The sequence below is a fragment of the Alligator mississippiensis genome, chromosome 3, assembly GCF_030867095.1.
Source record: "Alligator mississippiensis isolate rAllMis1 chromosome 3, rAllMis1, whole genome shotgun sequence".
Taxonomy (NCBI): domain Eukaryota; kingdom Metazoa; phylum Chordata; order Crocodylia; family Alligatoridae; genus Alligator; species Alligator mississippiensis.
The window spans coordinates 155,168,818-155,184,340 of NC_081826.1; the positions used below are offsets into that span (position 1 = coordinate 155,168,818).

The 15,523-nt window shown below is 48.0% G+C and overlaps 1 protein-coding gene across 2 annotated transcripts in view; it reads left to right on the top strand.

The window, feature by feature from the left end:
- Nucleotides 1–15,523, top strand: part of DNAH6 (dynein axonemal heavy chain 6) — a 289,163-nt gene that overhangs the window by 117,502 nt on the left and 156,138 nt on the right. For both annotated transcript variants that reach the window (XM_059724560.1, XM_059724561.1), the window contains exons 36-39: nucleotides 193–375; nucleotides 2,289–2,432; nucleotides 4,528–4,749; nucleotides 13,427–13,574. In XM_059724560.1, coding sequence (XP_059580543.1) covers nucleotides 193–375; nucleotides 2,289–2,432; nucleotides 4,528–4,749; nucleotides 13,427–13,574 — 697 coding nt within the window. The remainder of the gene's footprint in view (nucleotides 1–192; nucleotides 376–2,288; nucleotides 2,433–4,527; nucleotides 4,750–13,426; nucleotides 13,575–15,523) is intronic.

Below are 15,523 nucleotides of genomic sequence, written 5' to 3' on the forward strand. Positions count from 1 at the left end.
CAGGTATAATCCCTTAATTGCATGCTTGTAATATCTGTAAGTGTGTGTGTGTGTGTGTGTGTGTGTGTGTCTACAGGTGCAAAGTTTATCAATATATTGTGTATGTTCAGGATGCTTTAGAGATTGCTGTTATGAAATGTGTTGTGTTTAAAAAGCAGTGTATTATTAACAAAAATGTTGTTTTAATTTTAGTTAAATGAAGACACAAAAGAGTATTTGTTTAATCTATTTTGTCGGTATGTTGAAGATACTCTAAAATTCGTCAATAAAAAGTGCTCACAAGCTATTCCACAAGTGGATATCAGCAAAGTTTCTACCCTGTGTTGTTTACTGGAGTCTCTGCTACTTGGAAAAGGAGGTCCTGATCTTAAAATGGTATAAATATTTATGTACTCCTATATAAGGCACTTAAGGTAGAATTATAGAAAAGTTTGGGTGGAAGGGACCTCAGGAGGTCATTTAGTCCAACTTCCTGCTCAAGGCAGAATCATCCCTATCTAAGCCATCCTAGACAAGGGTTTGTTGAATCCATTCTTAAAACTTCAGGAACAACCCTCACTCACAACTACTTGGCATAATACTTGGAAAATCAAAAGCACCCTTCAGGGGCGACGCATAGGGGGTGCATGCAGGTGCACGTGCACCCCCTGAGCATGGCAGTGCACCCCCTGCAAAAAGGCGCTGCCAACACTGTCAGTGGTGTCTGTGGGTAGTCACCACTTGCCACCCCACTGCTGACACCGCCGACAGCGTCTGCGGGTGGTCAGCAATCCTCACTAGCCACCGCCGATGCTGCCAGCGGTGCCTGCGGGTGGTCATCGACCCCTGGTTGGCGCTCGCCACCCTCTACCCCCACTGCCAACAGTGCTGGTGTCATCTGTGGGAGCTCCTTGTTCACTGCTGCCATGCTCCCATCGCCACCGTGCTCCCGCCACTGCCCGTGCAGCCATGCCTCTCCAGGTGCCAGGGGCACACGCCGTTCATGGCACCCTTTAACTTGCTACAGTAAAGCAGGGGGGTGAGGGAAATGTCAATGTATGAAAACATTTACTCACAATTCTGATATACAGTTCCCTGTCCACGGGCTGCACTGTATCACCCCACCCCCAAGGGTGGGGGTAGGCAGTAGGAACTTGAGGAGTGAGTGGGAGCCTGGAGACCCCAGCAGCAAAAGCAGCAGCGTGATGGAGAGAGTGGTGCCTGGACCAGAAGCCCATAGGCCACAGGTTAATCTGTTGGGAGCTGCTGGTAGCCACCAGTTGACCAGCCTTGATATACATGACTGATATTCCAAAGGCATAATTTATTTAGAGTAACACTGAAGCCTTTCTGCTCAGTGAAACATTCTGAAAACTAACATGGAGAAAAGCAGTTTCAACCAGAGCAAATAGCAATTTGCATTTAAAATGCACCTAAAAGTAAAAAAGCAAGTGTTGATAGTGTTAGCAGGATATAGAAATGTAAGAGCATAATTTCAGACATTTCTAAACCTGTATTTAAGCAGGATGAAAAGTCTTTATCAGAAAACAGGAAACAGTTTATTATATGATTAGAACCTGCGATTGAATTGCCAACTTTTAATTCATCTGTAAGATTTTAATATATATTTTCCTAACAAACACAATTTGCTTGCTGAGACAATCCCCTGAACTATTTATTCTTGGCCTGAGTGCCAATACAGATCTTGTGTGCGGGACTTATGCTGTCTTTGGGGCAGTTTAAGTTGTGTATAAGCAGTGTGCTAATTTCTTTCCTAGAGTCAACTTCAGCCTGTTCATTTGCTTTACAGTAGCTGCATGTGCACATGCGCTGAGGGAAGAATGAACTGGAAACTCAGTCCATTGACGTTTACAGAGGTGGTTGGGCCTCTGTTCTTTCCTGTGGATTTTATTATTGAAGAATGTTAGTTCTAAATATGCTTACTCTATTCTTAAACATCTGCTTTTTCAGTCTAAAGAGCAGCAATTTGTGATAAGAGTGAAAGAAAAGGAGTCAGTTGCTGCTTGCTACAGCACTCAAAACATTCCTTCACAAGTGCATACTGATAACCAAAATGCAGTCCACTAAAAGGCAGCTTGGGCATCATCTGTGCGTAGGCTTGTATGTTATGTCCATTTTTTAATTCAATTCCCCTTGTATTAAGAAGTGGCTTCATTCACTCTTCATGCATCCTGTTGTTAGGAGCCAATTCACATTTCAGACCACGTAAGTTTTTTTTCGAGATATTACTGAACAGAAAAGGAATGCACAAAAGAATTTTTTTTAACAATCTTGTCTTTTCCTTCCAGGAGCAATTAAAATTAAATACTATAGTCTGCCAGACTTTTGCTTTCTGCTTATTGTGGTCACTGGGTGGAAATTTAACTGAAAACAACTGGGATGCTTTTGATACATTTTTAAGACAACAGTTTGAGGATAATCCTGATGCCAAGGTAAAGAAATAGTTGACTTGTGAGCATTTACAATACTGTGTGTTTATAAAAACAGTAATGTAACAAAGAATTGTTCTTTTTCTGATGTAAACCAAAAGTCTTATCACTTGTGGACCTGAAATATCCCATGGTACTTTTAAAGACATACTAGCTTAATTCTTCATTGCCTTGACCCTTGCACAGTCATTTTCACCCAGGCCGAATACAAAGTTGTGCCAAATGAAAAGAGCAGCATTTTCCCATGACTTTGCAATCATGCTGTACAAGTATAAATGATTCAGAATGAAGATGCACACACTGATTTCATCACTTATCTCACCTACAGGGCCCAATGTAGTAATGATGTTTTGAACCCACCACTCTTCCACCCCCCTACACACACAGAAGGCAGCCAGGAAGAGAAGATACTATCCCCCTTATGCCAAATAGGCCAATGGCTAAAGCACTCAGTTAGGATGTAGGAGACTTGGGTTTAAATTTGTCCTTTACCTGATTTGGTATTTGAACACATATCTACCACCAGGGCCAATCTGAGGAGGATGTAGGGCCCAGGACAAATCAGCCTGTGTAGGACCCCCTTGACACTTTTATATAATTAAAGAGAAATTCATACAATTAAAAAAACCTCACTAATTATGATCAGTATTGCACTGCCTACATTCTGAAATCCACTGGGAGGGCAGGGGCAGGGCTGTGGCTCCTGGCTCTGCACTCACTGGCTGTGGGGCTGGGGCTGGGAGAGCCAGGCAGTGCAGGCTGCAGAGCAGGATGGAGGCAGTAGCCCTGGCCTTGGTACTGGTGCTGGCAGTGAGAGAAGCTACAGAGAGAAGCTGCAGTGCTCTCCTTGGCATTTTCCGCTGGTTATCATAGGCAGTTTCTTGCTCAGCTTGCTTGTTTTTGTGGACGCCATTCTTAGGCACTTAAGAGAGAGCCTAGCTGTCAAATTTAAGGTGGTGACTTTCATTAAACAGCAAAATCCCTGAAAGCTTCATATTGCAGTGCAGGGTCAAAATCCTCTGTGGTAAATCTGGCCCTTGGGCATCTCCAAAAGGGTTGTAGCATTTGCCCTTTTGAAATGCTGCAGCCTCTGGAGTAGAGTGCTGACTCACCTGTCTCCTCCCTTTCATTTCACTTCCTAGCTTTTGAAGCCAGTTTGGAGCATTCTGTAAGGTGCTCTACTTCCTCCCCATTCCTTCTCTTGGGGACATTTTGAAAAGCAATTAAAATTGAAGATTTATCCTGGAAGGGTTCACTAAGCAAGTCCCTTGCCAGCACTGAAACATTCTCTCAGAGTCATGGATAGGAGGCAATGGGCCAAAGACATGTTGAAAGGATGCTCCAAATGTGAAGGGACCATTTCCGGAGCCATTTCCACAGATTATCCCTGTGCAAAGGTATCTGTGCTGCCAGCAGATGATATTCAGTATTTGAGTGCTTTGTTGAGACTCTCTGCATGACTTACATCAGCTGACATCAGGCTAAGCTGTGGTCAGGTTGAAAGCAAGCTTTCTACTTTGGAGCCATTTGATTGATCTAATGATTTTCACACTAGTGCCATTTTTGCATTAAGCCTGATGGGCATGATGTTTGTATGCCATCTATTACAAAGAGCCACCACAATAATTTAAGTATAACATTCTGAATTCTGTGCGGGGAACAGGCTAATAGAGGAACAGTGGGCGCATCTACATGAGACGCTACGTTGCTGTAGCAATAAGCTACAGCGACGCAGCTCATCACTACAGTCGATGGGCACAAACATGATGCCGACACTACATTGCCATAGTGACGAACTACATCACTGTAGCTTGTCACTATAGCAGCATAGAATCTAAAAATAACTGCACAGTAGCAAATGCACAGTACTAAATGTGCATTTAGTACTAAAGCAAGTACTAAATGACTGTGCAGTACCAAATGCGCAGTCAGGGGCAGGTGTAGATGCGCCCAGTATGGAAGAGATGGGAATTCAGTTTATCACAAAGTGTCTCTGGAAATTGCAAATATCTGAAAGGATTGAAAGCTCTTCGGTTGCACTATATTTTAAAGATGTAAATGTTGTTAAGCATGATTTAGGAATGTTTTGTCTCCGTAGCTTCCAAGCTCTGGTGATTTGTGGAGTGTATACATGGATTTTGATAGCAAGCGACTTGATCCCTGGGAGAGGATTACACCGACTTTCAAATATAGCAGACAAGTACCATTTTTTGAAATGCTTGTTCCAACTACAGACACAGTGCGTTATGGCTACCTACTGGAAAAACTGTTAGCTGTCAGACATTCTGTACTCTTCACAGGGATCACTGGTGTGGGCAAGGTAAGGATCTAAAGTATGTCCTCTGCACAATGCAAAGCACAAAGTGGATTGTGCAGCGCAGTCATACGCAACGCTGCTTGTGTAAATCAATCTGTATACTCCATCAGGCTTTCAGAGCCATCGAACTAGATCCCCTCACCCTCCCAGCAGAACCTTGATTCTAGTGAAAATCAGAAAACTTGAAAAGTGTATCTCCACAGAAATTTAGTGTTTTCACTGTTTGAGATTTTTCCAAAATCAGTAGAGTTTATACCAGATGCAGAGGAGGGTCATTTGGGAGGGTATAGAAAATGGGTTCACCTTAAGTGGGCTTCACCTGACCCAGAGTGCTGGCAAGGGACTTAGCTGACGGGGAAGCAAGACAAGAATGGGATGAAAGGGCCAGCAACCCTGACACTATCCTCATTCTCCTAAGCCTGGGACCACTGCTTCATACCTGTACCTTGATTACCTAAATGGTGATTTTGCTGGCAGTTAGGTTTCTCCCATTATTTGATTCCACCTGAATCAATAGGTTTGTGCCCCTTGATATTGAGAACATTCTCTAAAACTTTGGAATTGATCAGGTGTGGTTTTCAAAATGTACTGACTTGCATTCAGACATCAAGGCATAGAAATACTCCTGAGTTGTATACTGCCTAATTTTGCCTGGCTATCATTTAGTATTCATTAGGACAAGGTTATTGGGGGTGGTGAGGGTGGGGGGAATTTGAAAGGAGGGTAGATATTACTGAGAGGAAGAGGGAACTGGGATATGATTATGGGAACTATTGAGTGGGAAGCAAGGTGTTGCAGCATCTGGTAGATAGGTGAGTCCCTGAGTCAAGGAAGTTTGCATCAGTTTTCATGGCAAGAGATGTTGGAGAGAGACTTATCCTGCACCTACATTTTTCTGGTAACAGTGATGACATACACTATCTACACTGCAGCCACTCATAGAATCCTCAGTTAACTTTGAAATTGCTAGTTCGAGTCTTTCTCCCATGAACTCAGTGTAGGCTAACCAACCAAGTATTTACCCAGCTTCTCAGGTGGGTTCTGCAATTCGCACTAAGTTCTGTACTTCTGTGGTTACCCTGCCAGCAGTATCCAGTTAGCTAATGTAAAGCTGGGTAATCTAAAACTAATTCAGATATGTCTGCGAGCTGGAGCCACAGTGCTGACATTACCAAACTATGATAATGCAGCTGAGAGACAGAAAACTAGGAGTAGAAATAAACAATCAATTTTATTATAGCAAAGGATAATGATGGAGTGCTTCAAGGTTCCATATTAGGTCTTCTAGTTTTGAATGTGTTTGTTAATGATCTTTAAAACTTGGAGGAAAGGAATTGACCAGATTTGCAGATGATATGAAATTATTCACATTAGTCAGGACTGTCATGACCCAAAGGTCTGATTTTGTGTGTGCTTCGGCACTAGAATTATCCCCGTGGGATTACAGCTTCATTGCACGGTGGAGTTTTGCTGCACAGAGAACCCCCGTGCAAAGGAGAGAGTTCCCGCCACTTTGCAGCTGTCTTTGCAGGGTGCATTTTCTTTGCAACATAGAAATGCACGGTGCAAAGAGTTCCCACTCTTTGAATGCAAATTTGTGTCCTGCTATTGGCTAGTGCTAAATTATTCCCACGTGGCGGCTAGCGATTGGCCTGCTAGCCATATAAGAGGCGTGAGCAGTTTCCGCCCAAGCCGAAGAGGACTCCACATCCATCTCGTGGGGACTCTGGGTACGCGGCAGGGTCATAGAAACCCTGTGTGGGACTCAAAGGAGTTTGGCGGCCTGATCCGCCGCCCACCTCTTCCCGTCTTCGAGCGGTAACCTTTTATAAGACGTATCGACGAGTTTTGAGGCGCGCTTGTCCTGGACATCCGGAGTTCTGTCTGCGTGGAGCCTAGCAAACTCCACGTGATTGTTCGTGTTCTTTCTGTTTGTAACCGCAACTCAAGCAAGTTTTCAGCCTGCACCGCGACCATCTCAGTGTAAGTAAACAATCTTAAAATCAACCGTTACGTGTCTGTGCCTAATTCTAGCTCGGCGCCCGCCCTCTCTGGCCCGGCGTGCCCGGGCTGCCGGCCACAGCCCGCGTGCAGCGCGACAAAGGGCCCGGGTCCAACCCGGCCTGCACAAGGACCAGAGAAATTCGGGAGCTTCAGTGGGACATAAACTAGCAGCCTACATGATAGTAATGTGATGATCAGGGATCCTGGTTTTCTCTGTTTTCAAATAGCACATTCTCTGGTTAAAAAAACCCCAAATCCATTTTTTTTCTGTGATTAAAATGAACCACCACTATATATATATAGGTATTAGTTGAACAGAATGTTTTACTGATACATTTACTATTTTAAAGCAATTTGGAAGCCTACCAGTGCCTCAATTGCTATAATAAAATGAATTCTAAATACCTATACATTTTGGTGTTTGATTTTGGGTTTTTTATCATGGAAAATCAGAGCTCCCCCTGCCCCCTTTGCTCACTAGAATGCAGGTCCAGATGCAGCTGCCCCACTTGTGCTGCTTTGTGGTGCTTGGTGTAAATGCACACACACACAAAACTTTGCGATGCTTTGGGGCCAGGGACCTGGGTCTGAAGCCCCCTGCCCCTCAGCAGCCCTCAAGTCCTGGCTGCCACTTGTGGGAGGCGGTGGTTGCTGCGGTAGAGCAGAGCCTGGCTTCCTTTTCCCCATGGGCAGAACGGCCCAAGTCATATCAAACCCATTGGGATGAGGTGTAGGGGATGCATGCTGCCTGCTGTCAGGTCAGACTCCTCTCCCTGCTGCCACACCCCCAGGGGCCCCCGCAGCCCAGCAGATGAGACCCAGTGTGGCAGGGCACAGTGGGTGCAGAAGCTTGATGCTACCACCATGAGCCCCGCGCTGCCATGGCGGAATGCCCCGTGGCCACCCAGCAGCAGCAGGTATGTCAGGGCATAGTTGTTCCCCTCACTGCTGCTGGGAGTGCAGGGGGTGCTTCAGCATGGCAGTGTGGGGCTCACAGCAGCAGCATTGATTTCATAGATTTCATAGACATTAGGGCTGGAAGGGACCTCGGAAGATCATCGAGTCCAGCCCCCAGCCCAAAGGGCAGGAAGTCAGCTGGGGTCATAGGATCCCAGCAAGATAAGCATCCAGTTTCATCTTGAAGGTGTTCAATGAAGGCGCTTGAACGACCTCCGGTGGCAGGCTGTTCCAGACCTTGGGGGCTTGGACAGTAAAGAAATTCTTCCTTATGTCCAGCCTGAAACGGTCTTGTAGTAGTTTGTGACCATTTGACCTCGTCATCCCTTGGGGCGCTCTGGTGAACAAACGTTCCCCCAGATACTGGTGGTCACCCCTGATAAACTTGTAGGTGGCCATCAGATCACCCCTGAGCCTGAGCTTTTCCAGGCTAAAGAGCCCCAGGGCTCTCAGCCTGTCATCGTAGGGTCTGCTTCCCTGACCTCTGATCATGCGCGTGGCTCTTCTCTGGACTCTCTCAAGCTTCTCCACATCCTTTTTGAATTGTGGAGCCCAAAACTGGACGCAGTACTCCAGCTGCGGCCTCACTAAGGCCGAGTACAGGGGGAGAATGACGTCCCAGGATTTGCTTGAGAAGCATCTATGGATGCAAGCCAGCGTTTTGGTCGCTTTACTAGCCGCCGCATCGCATTGCAAGCTCATGTTCATCTTGTGGTCAATGATGACCCCCAAGTCTCTTTCTTCCATAGTGCTAGCCAACATAGCACTGCCGAGCCTATAAGGATGCTGCAGGTTTTTTTTCCCAAGGTGGAGAACCTTGCATTTATCGGCATTGAACACCATCAGATTCTCGTCCACCCACTTGCTGAGCCTGTCCAGGTCAGCCTGGATCACCCGCCTGTCTTCTGGTGTGAATGCTTTGCCCCAAAGTTTGGTGTCATCTGCGAACTTGGCCAGTCCGCTTCTGACTCCAGTGTCCACATCATTAATGAAGATGTTGAACAGTATGGGTCCAAGGACAGAGCCCTGGGAGACCCCACTGGTCACTGGATACCACGATGAGTGACTTCCATCAATTAATACCCTCTGGGTCTGAACCCGGAGCCAATTTTCCAGCCAGTGGGTCGTGGAGGACCCAAGGCGACAATTGGCCAGTTTCTCCGAGAGACGATCATGGGACACCAGAGCGAAGGCTTTTTTGAAGTAAAGATATATGACATCAATCTCATCTCCCTTGTCCAGGTGATAGGTCACCTGGTCGTAGAAGGAAATGAGATTGGTCAAGCAAGACCTACCTGCAACAAACCCGTGCTGGCTATCCCTTAAGATGTTGGCGTCGGCCAGTCCATTAAGGATGGCCTCTTTAATAAACTTTTCTAAGATCTTACCTGGGATAGAAGTCAGGCTGATGGGCCTATAGTTAGCCGGATCCACTTTCCTCCCTTTCTTGAAGATAGGCACCACATTGGCCTTCTTCCAGTCTTCGGGCACTACACCAGAGCGCCAAGAGTTTTCAAAGATCCACGCTAGAGGCTGGGCTATGATGCTTGCCAGCTCCTTGAGTACCCTGGGGTGAAGATTGTCAGGGCCAGCTGACTTGAAGGTTTCCAGCTTCTCAAGATGTTCCTTCACGAAGTCAGCATTAATGGAGGGCAGGGGATCACCCTCACCCGGACTTCCCGGCCCTGTAGCGGGCATGGGCGTCCCATGGGTCTGATGAAAGACCGACGCAAAGTACCTATTTAATAGGTTGACTTTTTCCTGGGCGTCAGTTGTCAGTTGCCCCATCTGGTTCAGCAGGGGTCCAACGTTGCCCCTGCTTTTCCTCTGGCTCCCCACATATCTGAAAAAGGACTTTTTATTGTCCTTGATGCTCAAAGCTAGCTGGAGTTCAGTTGAAGCCTTGGCTTTCCTGGTCTGCTCCCTACAGGACTGGACCAGTGCAGAATAATCCTCCTTGGAGGTGACTCCCATCCTCCATCCTTTGTAGGCCTTTCTTTTTAGCCTCAGGAGGTCTGCTAGGTCCCTGGAGAGCCAGGGGGGCTGCTGTGCCCTCTTGCTGTCTTTCCTCCAAGATGGAATAGACTTAGTTTGTGCATTGAGGATCGCTCCCTTGAGGAGCAACCACTCTTCTTGAACTCCCCTCTCCCTGTGGTCACAGTCCCTTAGGGCCTCACTGACAAGCCTCCTGAGCTTGTCAAAGTCGGCTTTCCTGAAGTCAAGGACTTCCGTGTTGCTGACTGACTTGCCAGCTTTTCGGCGGATGGTGAAGGTGATCAGCTCGTGGTCGCTGTCACCCAGCTTCCCATCGATCACTAGGTCGCCGACTAGGTCATCCCCAGTAGCCAGTACCAGGTTGAGCAGCGCTTTCCCTCTCGTTGGCCCATAGACTTCTTGAGTCAGGTAGAGGTCATCCACGCATGAGAGGAAGCTCTGCGACCGCTCAGATTTTGCTGAGCGATCCTCCCACGAGATGTCCAGGTAATTGAAGTCACCCATGACAACCATGGTCCTGAAGCAAGCTGCCTCAGCCGGTTCCTGGGCAAACTCCTAGTCAAGCTCAGGACTTTGGGTGGGAGGTCTGTAATAGACTCCCACCATTGTGTCCCCTGTGCCATTTTCCACACGGATTTTAACCCAGAGGGTCTCCAGCTGTCCACCCTGGTCGCCAATATCGGCTTGCAGGGACGCATAGCTTTCCTTAACATAAAGAGCTACACCCCCTCCCCTTTTCTCTACACGATCCCTCCTGTACAGGGTATAGCCATCTATCCCCGTGGTCCAGTCATGGGTGGAGTCCCACCAGGTCTCCGTTATCCCTATGACATCGTAATTGTTTGCACTGAGCAGGAGAATGAGTTCTTCCTGCTTATTCCCCAGGCTCCTGGCATTAGTGTACAGGCAGGCAAGTGCCCCCTGGGGGGCTCCTTCCTTGCCCACAGATTTTACCAGGGCTGGGGCTGGGGTGGGCTCCCTTGAGTGCCGTGATCTGCTGGCTTTGCAAGGATTGCTCAGCGTGCCAGCAGTGGCGGTAGTCCCCCTGTCCCCCAATGGGCTTAGTTTAAAGCCCAGTGGAGCAGGTCAGCCAGTCTGGCTGAGAAGAGCCTCCTTCCCAGGGGAGAGAGGTGGAGACCATCTCTTCCCAGCAGCTCACTGCCTCTCTCGCCAAAGAGCGGGCTGTGGTCATGAAAGCCAAAGCCTTCCTGACGACACCAGCGCCGCAGTCTTTGGTTGACCACATAGATCCTCCTGTCCCTTCTCAGCCCATAGCCTGAGACTGGGAGGATCGACGAGAACACCACCTGTGCCCCCAGACCCTTAAGCCCCACTCCCAAATCCCTGTAGCGCCTCATGATCTGGCTGGGAGTGCTCCGAGCCGTGTCATTGGTGCCCACATGAATAAGGAGCATGGGATAGTGGTCTGTGGGTTTGAGGAGCTTGGGGATCCTCTCCGCAATGTCCCAGATGCGGGCGCCTGGGAAGCAGCAGACTTGCCAGGCTAAGGGGTCGGGGTGGCAGATTGGCCCCTCCGTCCCCCTCAGGAGGGAGTCTCCCACAACAAACACCTTATGTTTTGTCTTGGGGAGAGCAGGGGCGGGAGCTGCAGTTAGGCCCATGTTGCCTGTGGGGGCCGGGAACTCAGCAGGCTCTGCTGGGGCAGCAAGAGGTGCGTTCCTGTTGCTCAATTCTGGTGGAGGAGGGGCCTTGGTGCGGCGGGCCTTAGGGCCCTTGACCACCTTGGTCCATGCCCCTGGCTGGACACAGCAGGAGGTCCCAGAGTCCTCCTTTGGCGTGGAGGGAAACTGTGATCTATCCTCTGCCTCCCGGGGGAGAAGGGCCTGGCAGTAGGAGTCTATCTCCTGCTCGCAGTCCCTGATGGCACGCAGTCTCTGGACTGTGGCCTGGAGCTCCTCCAGCTGGCGCACCAGAGACCCCAAAAGGGAGCAGACCCCGCAAGGGGAGGTCGCCATGCTCCCAGGCCCCAGAGCCTGAAAAAGGGACAGGCAGCTCCCGCAGCCGAAAGCCAGGGGCTCCGTCTGCGTGGAGCCTGGAACCAGGGGCTCCGTCTGGGTGGCCGTCTCTGAGGTGCCAGAGGGGGGGGCTGCAGAGCCCGAGGGGACCCTCGGGGTGCGGCGCGTGCCCATCTGTGTCATGCCTCTGGGAGGCTGGCTGCGGCTGGGGCTGTCTACCCTGGGGGGTGCGCAGGCAGGGTCCGGCACCCACCCACACTCTCTCCCGCGCAAACTCCGCGCTAACTCACGTGCCGGCAGAGAAGTGCGCCTGTTTGTACAGTCTGTTCGTGCGGCTCCGGTCGCGTGGCTCCCTGGGATTGAGGTTCTTCTCCCCACTCTGCCCTGTCACACTGGGTCTTGCCCACTGGGTTACAGGGGCCCTGGGGCGAAGGCAGCAGGGCATGGAGCCCAAGCCCTCAATAGATAGCCTGACCCTGCCCCATGCACAAATCTGGGGGGCACATGCCTCCCATTCCTCCCCCCCCAGAAGCATGCATAGAGGCAGGGTGCCAGGCCCACCCACTGCCCTCTGGATGAGCTGTCCGTGGCCCCATTCCTGCCTGGGCCCTGCAGCCGTGCATTCTGGATCCCTACCCCCACATACCACCCAGGCTGCGCAGCACCCTCAGCCCCAGGCTTGCCCAACTCCCTCCCTCCCTATGATGGCCTCAGTCCCCAACCTGCCACAGACTTGCCTGCAGGGGCCGCGCTTCTGGCTGCCATGTGCATGTGTATGCTCACACATGCACATGGTGCCCCCTGTCTGATCACCCTCCTTCCACTTTCCCCAGCCCCTTGCAGGCTGGAACTCTGCCAGCCGGTGGGGAAAACCCACAATTCCCTGTGTTTTTCTTCTTGAGAAGAGAAAACCCGGGTTTTTCTCCTTAAAATGAGAAAATCTAGGTTTTACCACATTTTTCTACTGCAAACAGAAAACCTGGATCCCTGGTGATGAGAGATGGAATTTAATGTTGACAAATACAAAGTAATTTCCACTGGAGAAAATAATCTCAATTATTTGTATGCCATGCTCAATTCCAGTTGGTACTGAAACTCAGGAAAGGGGACTTGGCAGAATTCTGCATAGCTCATTTTGTAGTAGCCATAAAAAACATAAACAGGATGTTAGGATGCACCAGGATGGAAGATGGAGAATAATAAAAATAAAATCCACCCTATAAATTATTGGGAGCTAAGAGAAAGTGTTAGGAGGACACTTTACTTTGGCAAGTCATCCCACAACTGGTTACTGCAGGATAGCTTCCACTGAATCAGCTGGTAATAGCGGTTATCAGAGAATGGTGACTGGGCTAGAAGGACAGTGGAACTTGATATGATCTAGTAGGATGATTCCTTTGTCCCAAAGCAGCAGAGAGGCAGAGAAGATACTTCATGGGAAACAGGCATGGCTCCCATGTTCCTGTAACTTGAGAATTGATTACAAGGGTGCTCACGTTGCTCCTTCGGATGGCAGGGGGATGGGACCAACTGGGTGTCTGGAGCAAAGGGAAGGCAAGACCAGGAGAAAAAGAAGGATCTGGCCCTTTGTTTAGCTGTTTGTTCCACATTTTTTACTTAGTTATGTTATGTGCTCTTCAAATGTGTGATTTACCAAAAGCATTGTGTAATAGAATCATATGGATGTGTGCATACAGCTGCATTTACTTTGCAGTTATTATTACTCTTTTTACATCTTTTAATTTAAGTCTGTAGTTGCAAGGGGACTGCTCAACCGAATACAAGAAGAAGCAGGCTATGTGCCCGTTTACCTAAACTTCTCTGCTCAGACATCATCTGCAAGAACACAAGAGATTATTGAGTCCAAATTAGAAAAGAAAAGGAAAAATATTTTAGGTATTGATTTTAATTCTGTATTCCCTTTTTCAAATTTCAATAATTGTAAAGTATTTTGTATAGTATTTTAATTATTTCAAAATATGGTGACCATGAGGGCTAGCTTCAAAGAAAACTCACTGCCCAATTCAACACAGCAAGTAATATTTCAATTTTATTATTATACAAATGCAGTTCTTTCAGTTTTACACTTGAGGCCAGTATTGAAGTATGAGAGATTTAAAATCTATTTTAACATAACTATTGTTATATTAGGCAGTGTGAAAGAATACTTCTTTATAATAGAGAGGTATGCTAGAAGTCAAGCAGAAGGAAAAACAGGGTGCACCTTAGAGGCTAACTTTTTCATTTGGTCTGTAAGGGTGCTGTTACAGGTTACCTTTAAACCGTTCTAAATCCGTGGAATGTTGAGCAGTGTTGAAGTTGGAGCAGTTTCAGAGTGGTTGAAGGTTAAGTCTTAATGCCCTCTCTGACCTGCACAAATTTACCTTGCCACGGGAGGGCCTGGTGAGCAGAGGCAGAGCCAGAGCCAGGAGCCAGGGTTTAAGCGCAGTTAGGCAGCCCTTTCTCCCCTTCCCCACCTAGGAAAGTGGGAGGCTGGGGAAGGAAGCCACAGCCCCCTTTCTCCCACCCCAGATTTTCCTGGCTAGGGGAGAGCTGCCCAGAGGTGGGACAAAGGCTTAGGCCTTTGAGGGGAGGGCTGCATTCCTGGCTCCTGGCGCACAGCCCCTGATCAGGTCTCCTGGGGTACTTGGTGCCATGTGGGCTGCGGTCATGCCGGCTGGGGTCAGATAGGGGTATTGTCTTGGGGCCAGTACCTCCTCCTGGCCAGTAGAGCTTGGGAGGATGGAAAGTTTGTCAGGGGTAGAGGGGCTGGCAGCCATGCATCCTGGGACACTGTGTGACTGCACATTGGTTGCTTTATCTTCTTGGAACAGACTAACGATACCCTAGCTTGAGCTAGGTAGAACATCTCAAAGATAACCGTTGCCCAAAGTGGCATAACTTTAAGATGTTTAGAGGGTATTTAACACCATTTAACACCCTTTAATGCATGAATGCTCCCATATTAAGTGCCTTAAGAAAGAAGAGGTTAAAGGTAAGCTGGACCACCACCCTAGGGTCTATCCTGCCCTGCCTTAAATATAAGAGTTACTATTTACAAACAGCTTATTGAATAATACATGTAACATTTCCATACTAAAAACTTAGAGTCCCTATACACATGCCAGACATATGCTCCAATGTGTACTAATTAGCACACGTCAGAGCAGACTCAATTAATGGAGTCTGCCTGGAGCATATTAATTAACACACTCCAGGAGCCTCCTCATCACATCTATTCAGCATCCTTGCGCTTCAAAATGGTGGTGTGGGTGTTTGAACTAGAGCTTGTCGAGCTAGAGCTTGTTTAGTTCAAATGTCCCTGCCACCATTTTGAAGTGTAGGATGCTGAGTACCTGTGATACCAAGGGTGCTTTAATTAGAGTGGTTCTCAAAGCCACTCTAATTAAAGCTCCCCTTCTCCCTTTCCATACTGGAGCACACATATAGATGCCCTTAAGGTAAAATTTTATCAAATTCCAATTTGACACACTCAATAAAAGTGAAGGACCTCAATAGTGGTATCTGTGGTGTCCTCAGTTCTCTTCCTTTTTTCTAAAGCTTTGTAATAACCAAGCACAATTAGAGACTTCCCACTCCACAACAGACTGCCTTTCAGTTTCCAGATGTAATCATCCACAGCTCAAATATCTACTTTGTCACAATTACACTTAAATACACAAACTGATCCAGATTAGGTACTTCTGCATTATGTAAAGCCTGCCAAGTGTTATTTATGTATGACAAAGTAATGTCTCTGAGTTCAGGTTGTAGATTCCAGTGTAGTTACAGAGTATAGTGGATGCTTACATGTGAATGAAGTGCATGAAATATCACATTATTTC